General features: G+C 42.1%; 1 protein-coding gene across 4 annotated transcripts in view; it reads right to left on the bottom strand.

Moving 5' to 3' along the window:
- Nucleotides 1-16: 16 nt before the first annotated feature.
- The window catches only part of LOC115113076 (leucine zipper putative tumor suppressor 2 homolog), a 49060-nt gene continuing 32523 nt past the window's right edge, over nt 17-16553 (bottom strand). For 2 of the 4 annotated variants that reach the window (XM_029640301.2, XM_029640298.2), the window contains 5 exons: nt 8748-9464; nt 8229-8351; nt 7729-7875; nt 7080-7595; nt 17-6939 (listed from right to left, as the gene is read on the bottom strand). In XM_029640301.2, coding sequence (XP_029496161.1) covers nt 6652-6939; nt 7080-7595; nt 7729-7875; nt 8229-8351; nt 8748-9464 — 1791 coding nt within the window. In that variant the 3' untranslated portion in view covers nt 17-6651. The remainder of the gene's footprint in view (nt 6940-7079; nt 7596-7728; nt 7876-8228; nt 8352-8747; nt 9465-16553) is intronic. The other 2 variants (XR_010461672.1, XR_003861074.2) reach the window with 2 other exon arrangements.

Raw genomic sequence — 16553 nt, 5'->3', positions numbered from 1 at the left:
AACCATTACTCCATGGTGACATTTTGTATCTTTAATTAAAAACAAACGTACTTTTGTACAATAAATTTACAGCATGAAAATATACATGAATGACTACAAACACCATGGATTAATAAAGGAACAGAACACCTAAACACACTAAAATATAATTGTATACTTATGCACACTAAGGAAGAAAAGAAACAAGACAAATGCAAACAAACGTGTTACGTTGCTTTGGTCTAGTCGCAGTGGCTACATTTGAAATATATATTTTGGTCTGAGTAAAGGACTAGAATGTCACTCAATGTAGAAGTAACTGCCAAAATTAAGGAAACACTAACAAAGTCTTAATAGGGTGTTGTGCCTCCACGAGCCAGAACAGCTTCAATGCACATTGGCATAGATTCTACAAGTGTCTGGAACTCTATTGGAGGGAAAACACTGTTGTTTTGTTGGTCGTGGAAAACGCTGTCTCAGGCACCGCTCCACAATCTACCATAAGTGTTAAATTGGGTTGAGATCTGGTTTTCATGCTCATCAAACCATTCAGTGATCACTTGTGCCCTGTGACCAGGGCCTTGTAATCCTATGGGGGGAGCATAGCCATGGTAGCCAAAATAATGGACTGCCCAGCATTTTTATACATGACTCTAAGCATGATGGGATGTTAATTGCTTAATTAACTCAAGACCCACACCTGTGTGGAAGCACCTACTTTCAATATACTTTGTATCCCTCATTTACACAAGTGTTTCCTTTATTTTGGCAGTTACCTGTATGCCATTTTCAGTTAGATACTGACTGTATTTACACAGAAAATTGTTATTATGGGGTTATGAGGAAAAGTCAGAAATGTGGAAAGGGGTATTCAGAGTGCACTGTGCTTTCACCGAGGGGGTTCCTCACAGTTACATTAGTCAACAAAAATAAGGACTCAAATATTTGTCAAAACACCTACTTTTTCAGTGGCAGTTGACTAGACTATAACTGACTAAATAGACCAGAAAAAAACTATAACTAAACAAAAAAATATATTTCAGTTGCCTAAAACAAGACGAGACTAAATGATCTCAAGTCTGACTACTAAGTGGGACTGAACAATAGTTTTTAGAACTGATCTGTGGTGGTGTTCATGATTCCTCATCACTCAGAAGTTATGTAGAATGTTTCCCAGTTGCTTTGAATGTTCAAAATCATAGTGTAGGAACACTTTATAGCCTCAAAGGAAAATATTATCCAACTTTCAAAACCACTTGAGGGCAAATAAATCTGATTTTCCCGTTCAGACACAAGTCACTTGACCAGGAATCAGATTTGTATCTGACTTCAAGCCATCTACGAAGGTGGTTTGAAATGTGGCTTGAATTATCAGATTCCATTGTGGTTTTTGCCTGTTCAGACTGCAGGAAAAAGACACGGTTTAAGAAAACGTCTTGAGATTACCGCTCTAAAGGTTTGAACCATAATACCGACGCTACGTTTTTTCTTTCTATCATGCATTGGCGGGGAGCATTTAACATTCATAAAGCATATCTGTTTCAAAACTAGGACAAGTACAAGTAACCATCTATTTAGACTACACTTTGTTCAGTCATGTTACCTCATTAGCTAGTTAGAGCTAACAACCTGGGCCGTGTTCAGCAGGACGGAACGCTCTGATAGGCATGTTTGTTCTACATAGCACATTTCTATCTGACATGTTGAATAAGGAATAACGTTGGCACTATTCATGGATTTTCTATCTGCAACGTTCAACAACGTTTTGCAACTGAACGTGGCCCTGGTAACATTACCAGTAGCCTATGCAAACATTTTGGTGGCATAGATAGAAAGGAAAAGGAATAGCAAACAATTTATTGAATAAATTCATCGTGACACTACACTACCTCTGACAGGGTAAATGGCTTTATTTTGAGTGGAGCCAGTGACTCAGACTTGAGCATTTGGACCAGGACTCGTGACTCGACCATTGGTGACTCAGACTTGGACCAGGACTCGTGACTCGACCATTGGTGACTCAGACTTTAGCACTTGGACCAGGACTCGTGACTCGACCATTGGTGACTCTGACTTGGACTCGAGCACAGGGGACTTAGTTGGGACTTGATTAGGTTTCGAGGTTTAATTAATCAACTACATCACTGGGCAAAACAGTCATTAGCTCCCTCCTGTTCGAAATCATTACCCACTGGGCAAAAACTGTTTGAATCAACATTGTTTCCACGTCATTTCAACAAAAATAATTTAATGTGATGAAGTTGAATCAAAGTGTAAAACTGATTGGATTTGAAAAAAGTAATCAACGTAAGGAAGTGTTGTCTTTTTTACACCCAACTTTTATCCTAAATCCAATGACATGACATTTTATGTTGATCTCACATTGAATTCAGGCTAGTTGACAACTCAACCAAATGTAAATCAAAACTAGACGTTGAACTGACGTCTGTGCCCCGTTCTACTTTTGGACATGTGGCTGCGGCATCTGTGGAACGTTGATAAATGGAAATGACGCGACCGAGGCAAAATAATTCTTATATTATGTTTGTCATATTTCTGCTGTTGGGATGAGAATAGGATTTTATGCAGAAAAATATGTTAGTAGAACAAGGCTACTACTGTATGTATGTTTGTGCACATGGAAGTCAGTGATTTATGTTTACTATAAGTTACTGAGGCAATAAAAATGACTAAAATGAAAGTTGACAAAAATGGACCACTCTTTTTGTCATTTTGACAATAACTACACTAAATCATTATTCAAATGTGAATCAGACTTAATGATATTTAAGTCAAAATGACTAAATCTGTTACAGAGTGCCAAAATTAACACTGGGGTCCCTTTCAGTTCACTTTACCTGTGCTACTGTACTGTGTTAACCATTATACCTGTGCTACTGTACTGTGTTAACCATTACACCTGTGCTACTGTACTGTGTTAACCATTACACCTGTGCTACTGTACTGTGTTAACCATTACACCTGTGCTACTGTACTGTGTTAACCATTACACCTGTGCTACTGTACTGTGTTAACCATTACACCTGTGCTACTGTGTTAACCATTACACCTGTGCTACTGTGTTAACCATTACACCTGTGCTACTGTACTGTGTTAACCATTACACCTGTGCTACTGTGTTAACCATTACACCTTTGCTACTGTGTTAGTCATTACAGCGGTCTAAGGCACTGCATCTCAGTGCTAGAGGTGTCACTACAGACCCTGGTTCGATTCTGAGCTATATCACAGCTAGCTGTGGGAGTCCCATTGGCCCAACGTCATCTGGGTTAGGGTTTGGCTGTGGTAGACTGTCATTGTAAATACGAATTTGTTCTTAGTTGGCTTGCCTAGTTAAATAAAGGTTCAATTAAAAAAATTACACCTGAGCTGCTTTTTCCATCTGACTGTGTTACAGATGATGGTACATCCACACTGGAACATAATATGTTCTATTCCTCTCTTAAAGATACATCTTGAATGTTGTAAAATGGTAACTTTGTAGACCTATACGACTAAATTGAAGATGAATGTTTGTACCATATGTGATGAACACATTTTTAGTTGAGATATTATTTGGATGAAATGCTTTGTGTGTTAATAAGTGTAGTCTGAAGATGACAAACACAACGATGACAATGATATTGGGTGATATAGATGATAATGGCCGCCAAATGAAAACTCATTGGCATTGAACAAGGATGACCATTAATGTGCTGACCAATGTAAACCTTGGCTAAAAGCTGGATATTTCCCATATTTTTGTATGTTTGTTAAATCATAATGCAGCTTGGTCAACAACAAAGAGTGGAGTTTCAATGTTCGCGCCACTCTTCCCAGACCCTTTCCAATTGTGTTGAATCATCTCATTGGTATATGTGTGGTACTGGAAAGATATATAGAACGCTTTATTATACTTTGTACATTAAACCCACAATGGTACTGGTGTTACCACAAAATATCTTCAGGTGCTATATAAAAAACAATATACATCATCATCATTGATCATATTGATTTCCATTTATCTGTTAGATTCCTTTTTATAAACTCTGTTTACCTCTGTAATATAAAAGACCAGAGCTCTAGTTTAATCCCTTCTTATGAGGAAGCACAACTGAAGACTCTAATATTTATCTATGGTTCCCCACATAGAAATAGAATAATGATATTTCTATGGCAGTGGTTGACAAAATGTTGATATAACCACTGTAACAGTTCCATAATGACATGTTTGTCATGCCTTAGGCTAATATATCATGCACTGTCCAGCACAAACCCCTACATCAGGGATCATTAACTAGATTTAGCCGCAAGCTGACATTTTCTTGAGCGGATGGTCAGCGGACTGGTACATAATTACAAATAATTTGTAGACCGCAAATTGAATGCAAAATGCCCAAACAGATATATTTGACTTAAACAATTATTTCAAACCTTGTTTACATTTGTATACGATCACATCTATCTATTTCACTATTATGCGTTGGAACAGATTTCCAAAATTAAAATCACCTGGAGCTGATTTGCTGGTGTTTTTAGTCGTTTATATCCAACAACGTTTAAAAAATATAGAATTATATATATATATATATATATATATATGTTTTTTTGCTCAAAAAACTTGGGAGGCCAAATAAAATCACTGCCAGTTGGGGAACCCTGCCCTACATTACCTCTCCCAGACTTTGACAGACTTTTGCCATCCACATTATCTAGGTGTCAGTGAGTGAGCCTCACAGTCACTGGCCAGAAGGGACAGGAAGTCTAGGAAGTGTTACTTGGCTTTTTGATGAGAGGGAGGGAAAGGGGGGGTCTAGTAATAAAAAGTAAAACGTTAGTAGAGTATTCACAGTCCAGCGTGTGTGACAGTGAGAGAGGCCAAGGGAGGGGGGAGCTCAGTACAGTTGAACAGGGATGTTTTGTTGGTTTCACTGTGATACCAGTGAAACCAGTGTCACCAAAGTGACACCATATGCTCACTGATCCAATACGGCTCCATAACAATCCCAGCAGCCAATGCAGCATCGATATCTTTGACGGGCAGCTTGAGTTGACCAATTAAGGTGTTTCCTCCTCTGATATGTTTGTGCTGAGAGAGAGAGAGAGAGAGAGAGAGAGAGAGAGAGAGAAGGGCAGCGGTTGCATTTGTGCTGATATCTCCCATGCTAATCACTCCCTCATCGTGCTACTTGCTTCTGTTTGTGTCATTCAAATGAGAGAGGTTGTAGAGAAGATACAATAGGGTGACTATTGACTTAGAGAGAGGAGGAGCACAACACAGCACTCACATTAAGCCTTTGATGTCTTCTTTTGGTTTTCTCTTCCTTCTCACCACATCTCTCAGTCTGATATGGGGAGCTGAGAGTCAATATCAACTGACAGATATGGCTCAGCCAATGACAGAAGAGAATGTTGACATGTTAGCTGCAAGCAGCCAATGATAGAAATCCAGGATGTTTGAAGATTCCATGAACAAGGAAGAATGTAGACTACAGTTCCTTTCTTAGCCAGTGCTGAAAACTGAACAGTTGCATTTGCTATTTGTGCCAACAGTCCTTATACATCCCATCAAAATACTACATAGTCCAATTCCACCGAATATAAATCCATATTTCCTGGCCAGTGGATTATTTCTTGTCCTTTCCGTACTACTTCTAGATGAGTTGCTGATCCACTGAACACTGTATACATAACATTGACAGCACAAATTGTGAAAGTGTTATTACATCATTGCTTTAGTGCAAAGGTGCACAAAGTCCTGTGGACGAACGAAAAACACAGTCGAGCGGTGATGATGTCATCGTTATATTAATGTCATCATTATGTGCTGGTGGTCAGGTAGTCACACCTGTGTGCGCCATACAGATGTGATTATACTCGACTCGATTCTCCCCTTTGCTTTCAATACACTGATTTGAGCGAGGTTTGAGTGGTACCTGCTTGTTTCTCAAGTCAAAAGTCATAATATACGTCCCAAAGAGTGCTGGTACTATAGCAGGGCAATCAAACCCATGTGAGGAGGCAAGGAGCATGTGTTGGTCTGAGGGTGAATCTTACTCTGGAGAGGAAGACACTCTCAACTATTGAGATACACACTAACCTCTCTTTTAAGTCTGAATAAAGATGTGATGGAGTCTTTTCTGACTGCAGGTAGTCAGCTGTTCCTGTGTGGTCCAGGAGGAGGGTGCCTCCCAATGTCTAGTGGAGCGGATCCACCCTTAAACAGAGATGCTCCCTTAATGTCCATGACAGCAAATGGTCCATAGGGAAGTAAAGAGTGCTTGTACTGTGGTTAGGGGAATAAGTTCAGATATACCCTCGGTATCCTAGATGCACATATCAAATGGCACCCTGTTCTCTAGCCAATGGTAGTGCACTACATAGGAAATAGTGTTCCGTTTTGGACGCAACCCTCTCAGTAGCAGTGATTGGGAAATCAGATCATTTCAGGGTGCCGGTATTAACAGTCATGGGGACGAGAGGACACCCTTGTCTCTAAATATCAGGAGATGCTACTGTTGGAGCTAGAAACACAAGCATTGAACATCTGCTAAACATATGTATGTGACCGATACAATTTGATTTGATTTTGATATCACTGGGGTTAGACAACGTCTCTGTCTGGTCTCTAAATCTCAATGGGGCGAGAGGACACCCCTGTTGTTGTCCCCTCTAGATCTCAGTAGCGGTCATCTCCTCAAAGTGGATGTCGTTGCTACCGCTGTGGATGTCGTAGTCCTCTATGTCTCTGTTCTCCAGCTCTAGACTGAGCTCTCTCATCACCCTCTCCAGATCTCTGTTCCTCCTGTACATCTGGATGTAGTTCTGCTGCAGCTGCTTCTGGTAGCGGATCACCTTTTCCTTCTCCTCCTGCCAGACCCTTCTCTCCTCCTCGAATCCTCCCAGCTGCTCCTCACTGCTCCTCCTCTCGTACATCAGCTCTGCCCTCAGCCTCTCCACCTGACAGAGAAGTGATTGATTCATTGATTGACTGAAAACCAGCAATAAACAACAGATCAGTGCAAAAACGAGTATTATTCAAGCACCATTCTGCAGATAATAAATTAACAAAAGAATGTCTAAACATCGTTGGAGCCCACCTGTTGCCTGAGTCCAAGCACAGCTTCAGTACTCTGCCTCTGAGTCTTGGCCTCATCACTCTCCCCTCCCCATACCAGCCTGCCCTCCTCCGCCTCACGGTAACCCATAGAGGGGCTGGGGCCCCCCTTTCCACCCTCCACACCCACACGGCCCTGGGGAAGGGGCAGGCTCATGCACTGGCCCTTATTAGCCGGCGTCTGGCCTCCTCCCTGATTGGCCAGGGCACCTCGAAGCTGGGCCGACTCTTCTTCCAAGCGTATGACTTTCTCGCGGAGAAGCTCAGCCTCGCTCTTCCTGCGCTGGAGCTCATTCTCGCAGACCTCTAGCTCCAGAGAGCGTGTCCGCAGGGCCGAACCAGCCTCCTGGCTCCTGGCCTGGCTGTTTTGGAGGTCGGTCCTGGCCTCCCTCAGCTGGGACTTCAGGACCACCAGCTCCCCACCCTTCAGGCTCAGCTCTGACTGGATCTCCTTCAGTTGCTGTTTCAACAGGGATATCTCACCTGACTTCTGACACACCTGGGTGGGAGGGTGCATATTTTGTGAATATTCTCTTACTTTGAAATTGTGTACATGAATCAACGTTGACCCTCACACTTACCCTAACCCATGACCCCTAAACTCCTGACCTTTCTCCTCCTCAGTGTCTCACCTCCCACTTCGTCTCCTCTAGGCGCGGTCCCAACTGGATCTGTTCTCTCTGTATGGAGGCACACCTCCTCTCCAGCACCTCCCTGTCCTGTAGCAGAGAGGAGAAGTCCTCCTGAAGTTTCTTTTTCTCCTGCTGCAGCTGGAACACCTGAAGTAGAGACACAGACAGTTAGGGTCGCATTTTGACAGTCCCAAAATCAGGAGATGCTACCAAAATAGCAGCAACATTTCAAACAATAGTACAAATAGTACAAAAAATAGTAACTTGCTGTCATACAAAACAGGGTCCTACTTCCCAAATTAAGTTGACTGAACTATCGCTGTATCTCTGTCTGTTGCCTGTAGCTGTAAGGCATGTGGTACTCTCTGAGCCTTCTGTGAGCCTGTTTCATCTTAGAAAAACTGCTCTGTCTGTATACTATGTTTCTGTATCTATGTCGCTGTATATCCATGTTTCTGTATACTATATCTGTCTCTGTCTATCTATACTGTAGATTGTACCTGTAGTTGTAAGGCCTGTTGTACTCTCTGGGCCTTCTGTGTAGCCTGTTTCATCTTGGAAGAGCAGCTCTGTCTCATTTCTTCCAGCTCCCTCTCACAGCGACGCTGCTTTTCCTCGTACACCTACAGCACAGGAGGTCAGGAGTTAGAGGTCAGAGTTTACATACAGATACCACATCCAGAGGCCAAACTGTGAACCAGCACTATTACGGCTCGAAAAGCTATGGAATAATTTAGCTTAGTCAATAGAAACAGCAGAAACAACAGAAACATTTTATACATATTGGTCCTCGAGGCAACACTTTAGGCCTGCTTAAACCCCTGACATTACACAGACATGAGCCACACCAGGATTGTGTGACTCGTGTTAATTAGGGTAAACCATAAGAAAAAAAGTGAATAAAGCGCTTTCAACTGAAAACAAAAACAAGGGGTTGTTATTGGACCTCCCTGTTTCAGTCAATTATCCTCTCCTTGGTGTCTACTGAACAACTACTAAGTAAAAAAAACTCCCCTCACCTGACAGATGGCGGCTTCGTTCTCGTCCAGGTTCTCTCTGAGCTGCTGCAGTTCCAAATCCCTCTCCCTCAGCTTATCCTCCAGCTCCCTCATCACCCCCTCGTACCCCTCCAGAGGCGGGGGTGAGTGCCCACACGACCCACTGTCCGACAGGGGCTGGCCGCGCCCGCTCAGCGACCCCGACCCCGTGCTCTTACTGGATGACGAACGCCCGCTGTCCGAGTTAGAGTGACCGTGGGAGGTTGAGTGACTGTGAACTCCGTGGGTCACCGACCCTCCTACGTTGGTAGTAGTAGTTCTTCCAGCCCCAGGCTCCAGGCCCACCCTGGACCCTCCAGACCCAGAGGCCTCGCTGTGGGCCAAGCTGTAGCCGGTACTGCTGTGAGTGGGGAGGCTGGACAGGGAGTTACGGCCAGAGTCTGACATGGAGCAGGACTGGCTGCTGCGAGCGTTGCGTCCTCCGCTGTACGAGTTCCTTTTGCTGTCCGAGGAAGAGGAGGAGCAGAGCAGAGATACAACATTTCCGTAGCTCCCCGGGCTGTTGACCACAGTATTTCTGTTATTCCCATTGATAGGTAGGGGCAGGAGGAGGTTGAGGCTGCCCTGGCTCTCAGAGAGGCTGCCCCCTGGCCTCGGGGAGAGGTACTGCACCGAGTGACGGTTCTTGGGGACCACTGGTTTGAACGCAGTGGGACGGATCAGAAACTTCTCCATGTTCTGTAATGGAAGACAGTATTTGTTAATGGTTCTTACAGAAAAGTACAGACATCATTACATTGTGTTTTCAACTATGATTAATGAATTATTATCATGTTTGTTTTTTTCATTATTGCCTGATAGGCCCTATCAAAGGGAATCTAATCAAGGCCCTCTCAAACGCACATAGAACCACAGCCCTGGGCAACCCTTGATTGGGATTTCCGGTTAAATAAAGGTATGATAAAACAAAGGAAATATAAAAGAAACTGACGTTAGTGATATCAGCATTGCTAATTAGGAATGCCTGGTCTCCTCCCAATAAAGACAGGGACACTGATAGGGTGGAAGGTCATTCCGAAGGCTCTGATTGGTTTAATTGTTATTTATTGGTTTCCAGTAAGCAGTTTTCCTAATGATTTTTCTCACATCTCATTGAATATGTCACGACATGAGAGGGGTGAAAAGAGAGAGAGGGAGAGGAGAAAGATAGAAAGAAAGAGAAATACAGGGAGACGGGGAGAGAGAGGGGGAGAGGAAAGAGGCAGGAAGAGAAAGGCGAGAGAGAGAGAGAAGGGGGGGACAGATCAAGAAAGGAGAAAGAGACAGAAAAAGACAGCTCTATACACACAGGTCCGGTAAGCAGTTTTCTGAATGATTTCCCTCAGGCCTCAGTGAGTGTGTCAGTGAATGTAAGACAGCTCTGACATTGATTATAAGGTGTGAGGTGATTGATTGTTAACAATTGAAAAGCCTGGCCTCACTGGGCCCCCGTTCGGGCCAAAAACGTATTTTGAACAAACGTCAACATTTTAACAGTCTAATAAATAGATTTCACATGCTATTGAAAAAATTACAATTGGTTTCTGTTTATGAATGTAACATTAGAATATGAAAGAAAATGTATTTCAGGGAACACAATAGCAATTTCATTAGTTTATGCAACTGCAGGCTATTTGGAAAGTATTCAGACCCCTTGACTTTTTCCACATTTGTTACGTTACAGCCTTATTCTAAAATGGATAAAATAAAATAAAAATCTCAATCTACACACAATACCCCATCATTTTCAGGTCTCTCCAGAGATATTCGATCGGGTTCAAGGCCGGGCTCTGGCTGTACCACTCAAGGACATTCAGAGACTTGTCCAGAAGCCACTCCTGCATTGTCTTGGCTGTGTGCTTAGGGTCGTTGTCCTGTTGGAAGGTGAACCTTCGCCCAAGTCTGAGGTCCTGAGAGCTCTGGAGCAGGTTTTCATCAAGGATCTCTCTGTACTTTGGTCTGTATATTGTTCTCTCAATCCTGACTAGTCTCCCAGCCCTGCCGCTGAAAAACATCACCACAGCATGATGCTGCCACCACCACGCTTCACAGTAGGTTTCCTCCAGACATGACGCTTGGCATTCAGGCCAAAGAGTTCAATCTTGGTTTCATCAGACCAGAGAATCTAGTTTCTCATGGTCTGAGTCCTTTAGGTGGCTTTTGGAAAACTCCAAGTGGGCTGTCATGAGCCTTTTACTGAGGGGCTTTCGTCTGGCCACTCTACCATAAAGGCCTGATTGGTGGAGTGCAGCAGAGATGGTTGTCCTTCTGGAAGGTTCTCCCATCTCCACAGAGGAACTCTGAAGCTCTGTCAGAATGATCATCAGGTTCTTGGTCACCTCCCTGACCAAGGCCCTTCTCCTCCGATTGCTCAGTTTGGCCGGGTGGCCAGCTCTAGGAAGAGTATTGGTGGTTCCAAACTTCTACCATTTAAGAATGATGGAGGACACTGTGTTCTTGGGGACCTTCAATGCTGCAGACATTTTTTGGAACCCTTCCCCAGATCTGCGCTTCGACACAATTCTCTCTCGGAGCTCTACGGACAATTCCTTTGACCTCATGGCTTGATTTTTGTTCTGACAAGCACTGTCAACTGTGGGACCTTTATATAGACAGGTGTGAGCCTTTCCATGTCCACTCAATTGAATTTACCACAGGTGGACTCCAATCAAGTTGTAGAAACATGTCAAAGATGATCAATGGAAACAGGATGCACCTGAGCTCAATTTCAAGTCTCATAGCAAAGGGTCTGAATACTTATGCAAATAGGCTATTTCTGTTTATTTTATTTATACATTCGCAAAAATGTTAAAAACCTGTTTTCGCTTTGCCATGATGGGATATTGTATGTAGGATGATTAGGATTTAATTTTTTTAATCCATTTTAGAATAAGGCTGTAAAGGGAAGGGGTCTGAATACTTTCCGAATGCACTGTATGTACAAACGAAAAAACACTAAAACACCACAATTCAAATGTTCAAATCCATTAAATAAACACAATCACAAAGATCATTCACAATTCATTCATTAAGGGCAGGTCTTAAGGAACGTTATGCATTTAAGAAAATACATTTCAAAAGAAAACAATGGCATATTTTAAGTTTGGAATCATGGTAATTCTGGCAAAAGGTTTTTAGGAAATAGAGCTCAACAGGTAATTTTTAAGAGTTGTTTGGCAAGAATATTCAATGTGGAACTGCAGAATCTGTACTTTCTGATACTATATAGACATTCAAACGTTTTACCTGCATGTGACTCTGTAGGGGAATTTTTAAAAGTCACGATTTGCACTCCATTTACCAGCCTCTGTGTCAATAACAAGCTGCCGCTGTCCATCAGATTCTTCATATTGATAATACTCTCACCCATCAGACTATTATCAATTAAATCTAGTCTTTCAAGAAACTCGATTTCTATATGAAATTAGTCAATATACACTACATGACCAAAAGCATGTGGACACCAGCTCGTCGAACATCTCATTCCAAAATCATGGGCATTAATATGGAGTTGACCCCCCTTTGCTCTTATAATAGGCTACACACTCTTCTGGGAAGGCTTTCCACTAGATATTGGAACATTGCAGCGGGGACTGGCTTCCATTAAGCCATAAGAGCTTAGTGAGGTTGGGCACTGATGTTGGGCAATTAGGCCTGGCTCACAGTCGGCGTTCAAGTTCATCAAAGGTGTTAGATGTGGTCAGGGCTCTGTGCAGGCCAGTTAAGTTCTTCCACACCGATATCGACAAACCATTTCTGTATGGACATCGCTTTGGGCATGGGGCATTGTCATGCTGGAACAGGAGAGGCCTTCCCCAAACTGTTGCCACGAAGTTGGAAACACAGAATTGTCTAGAATGTCATTGTATGCTATAGAGTTAAGATTTCCCTTCACTGGAGCTAAGGGGCCTAGCCTGAACCATGAAAAACAGCCCCAGACCATTATTCCTCCTCCACCAAACTTTACAGTTGGCACTATACATTGGGGCAGGAAGCATTGTCCTGGCATCCGCCAAACCAGGATTTGTCCGTCGGACGGCCAGATGATGAAGCGTGATTCCAATAGGGGCGAGCGTTACACCACTCCAGCCAATGCTTGGCATTGCGCATGGTGATCTTAGGCTTGTGTGCGGCTGCACGGCCATGGAAACCCATTTCATGAAGCTCTCAATGAACAGTTCTTGTGCTGACGTTGCTTCCAGAGGCAGTTTGGAACTTGGTAGTGAGTGTTGCAACCGAGGACTGATGTTTTTTACGTGCTACGTGCTTCAGCACTCGCCGGTCCCGTACGTTTTGCGTCTGAGCCCGTTGTTACTCCTAGACGTTTCTACTTCACAATAACAGCACTTACAGTTGACCGGGGCAGCTCTAGCAAGGCATAAATCTGACCAACTGACTTGTTGGAAAGGTGGCATCCTATGACGGTGCCACGTTGAAAGTCACTGAGGCCATTCCACTGCCAATGTTTGTCTATGGAGATTGCATGGCTGTGTGCTCAAGTTTATACACCTGTCAGGAACGGTGTGGCTGAAATAGCAGAATCTACCAATTTGAAGGGGTGTCCACATACTTTTTAAAATATATAATGTAGTTTAGGTGTATTTTCGATGCGCCATCATCAGCTGTGCAGACTGACTGCCAGTGAATAATTTTCGGTGAATGAGGGGCAGAAAAATATACCTTTTAAAACTGCTTATAACACAAATTACGTTTGTAAAATTAAGATTATAACAACGACAGTGTGTTATATAGACTTAGTTAGGAAATGTCAAGGACGGGGGGTGACATGACTTTAAAAATGTCTGAGTAATTAAAAAAGTTATTTTGTTTTGAGTCAACATCACGCTCTCCTAGTGTTAAATTATCTATTACAGGCTTTGTCTGAGCTGTGAATAAGGTTCCCTCTCGATCAATAGAAATGAACAGTCAATTAGAGAGAGAGGAGAGAGAGGATTTATGGAAAATAATGTTAGCATATACAGTACCAGTCAAAAGTTTGGACACACCTACTCATTCAAGGGTTTTTCTTTATTTTTACTATTTTCTACATTGTAGAATAATAGTGAAGACATCAAAAATATGAAATAACACATACGGAATCATGTAGTAATCAAAAAAGTGTTAAACAAATCAAAATATATTTTATATTTGAGATTCTTCAAAGTAGCCACCCTTTGCCTTGATGACAGCTTTGCACACTCGTGGCATTCTCTCAACCAGCTTCACCTGGAATGCTTTCCAACTGTCTTGAAATATGCTGTGCACTGGTAACTCTAATGCACTTATCCTCTACATCAGTGGTAACTCTGGGTCTTCCATTCCTGTGGCGGTCCTCATGAGAGCCATTTCATCATAGTGCTTGATGGTTTTTGCGACTGCACTTGAAGAAATGTTCTTGACATTTTCCAGATTGACTGACTTTCATGTGTTAAAGTAATGATGGACTGTTGTTTCTCTTTGCTTATTTGAGCTGTTCTTGACATAATATGGACTTTTACCAAATAGGGCTATCTTCTGTATACCACCCCATACACCTTTGCAACCGAAAGGTTGCAAGTTCAAATCCCCTAGCTCACAAGGGACAAATCTGTCATTCTGCCCCTGAACAGGCAGGTAACCCACTGTTCCTAGTCCGTCATTGAAAATAAGAATATGTTCTTAACTTCTTGGATATAGGGGGCGCTCTTTTAATTTATGGATAAAAAAAACGTTCCCATTTTAAACAAGATATTTTGTCACGAAAACATGCTCGACTATGCATATAATTGATAGATTTGGAAAGAAAACACTCTGACGTTTCCAAAACTGCAAAGATATTGTCTGTGAGTGCCACAGAACTAATGCTACAGGCGAAACCAAGATGAAACTACAAACAGGAAGTGAGCCAGATTTTTGAGGCGCTGTGTTCCAATGTCTCCTTATATGGCTGTGAATGCGCCAGGAACGAGCCTACACTTTCAGTCGTTTCCCCAAGGTGTCTGCAGCATTGTGACGTATTTGTAGGCATATCATTGGAAGATTGACCATAAGAGACTACATTTACCAGGTGTCCGCCTGGTGTCCTCCGTCGAAATTGGTGCGTAATCTCCAGCTGCATGTATTTTCCCATGTGATTCAGAGGAGAAACAAAACTGCCACGAATGACTTATCATCGAATAGATATGTGAAAAACACCTTGAGGATTGATTCTAAACAACATTTGCCATGTTTCTGTCGATATTATGGAGTTAACCTGTTGCTTCTACCCGGGACGCTTGCGTCCCAACTAGAGCTCTGGAAATGCAAATGCGCTACGCTAAATGCTAATAGTATTAGTTAAAACTCAAAAGTTCATTAAAATACACATGCAGGGTATCGAATTAAAGCTACACTCGTTGTGAATCCAGGCAACAAGTCAGATTTTTAAAATGCTTTTCGGCGAAAGCATGAGAAGCTATTATCTGATAGCATGCAACACCCCAAAAGACCCACAGGGGACGTAAACAAAATAATTAGCATTTCGGCGTTACACAAACCGCACAATAAAATAGAAAACATTCATTACCTTTCACCATCTTCTTTGTTGGCACTCCTAGATGTCCCATAAACACTATTTGGGTCTTTATTTCGATTAAATCGGTCCATATAAAGCCTAGATATCGTTATATGTAGACTGTGTGATAAACGAAAAAAACATCGTTTCAAAACGTAACGTCATTTTTTTAAATTCAAAAAGTCGACGATAAACTTTCACAAAACACTTCGAAATACGTTTGTAATGCAACTTTAGGTATTAGTAAACGTTAATAAGCGATAAAATTCATCAGGAGGCGATGTAAAGATTATTAGCTGTCCGTCTGGAAAAATGTCCGGCTAGAAACTCAACGAAAATATCCGGTCCTAGACCGGATTAGATACGGTGTCCTGTATGTGTTTGACCAAGAAAAACTCGAAGGGAAATGACAAGACTCTAGACACCCTGTGGAAGCTGTAGGTACTGCAACCTCAGTCAATTAATTGTGGTTCACGTTTATCAATGGGTTCAAGTAGCGCATGGATATATTTTCCCCATTTTCAGTGATCAGTTTTTCCTGTGCTTTTCGATGTAAATGCCGTTCTGGTAAAGCCACAGCAGTGATTTAACCCGTTTTTTAAACGTCTGAGTGTTTTCTATCCACACAGACTAAGCAAATGCATATACTATATTCCTGGCATGAGTAGCAGGGCGCTGAAATGTTGCGCGATTTTTAACAGAATGTTCAAAAAAGTAGAGGGTCGACTGAAGAGGTTAATTTGGAAAAAAGTTCGGCGTTTTGATGACTGAATTTTCGGGGGGTTTTCTCAGCCAAACGTGATGAACAAAACGGAGCGATTTCTCCTACACAAATAATCTTTTTGGAAAAACTGAACATTTGCTATCTAACTGAGAGTCTCCTCATTGAAAACATCCAAAGTTCTTCAAAGGTAAATTATTTTATTTGAATGCTTTTCTTGTTTTTGTGAAAATGTTGCCTGCTGAATGCTAGGCTTAATGCTATGCTAGCTATCAATACTCTTACACAAATGCTTGTTTTGCTATGGTTGAAAAGCATATTTTGAAATCTGAGATAACAGTGTTGTTAACAAAAGGCTAAGCTTGAGAGCCAATATATTTATTTCATTTCATTTGCGATTTTCATGAATAGTTAACGTTGCATTATGGTAATGAGCTTGAGGCTATAATTACACTCCCGGATACGGGTTTTTTTCTTAGCCAAACGCGATGAACAAAACGGAGCGATTTCTCCTACACAAATAATCTTTTTGGAA

This window comes from Oncorhynchus nerka, linkage group LG28, assembly GCF_034236695.1.
Source record: "Oncorhynchus nerka isolate Pitt River linkage group LG28, Oner_Uvic_2.0, whole genome shotgun sequence".
Classification (NCBI taxonomy): Eukaryota; Metazoa; Chordata; class Actinopteri; order Salmoniformes; family Salmonidae; genus Oncorhynchus; species Oncorhynchus nerka.
The sequence above is the reverse complement of the archived record's forward strand: the minus strand, read 5'-3'. Positions and strand labels throughout refer to the sequence as shown.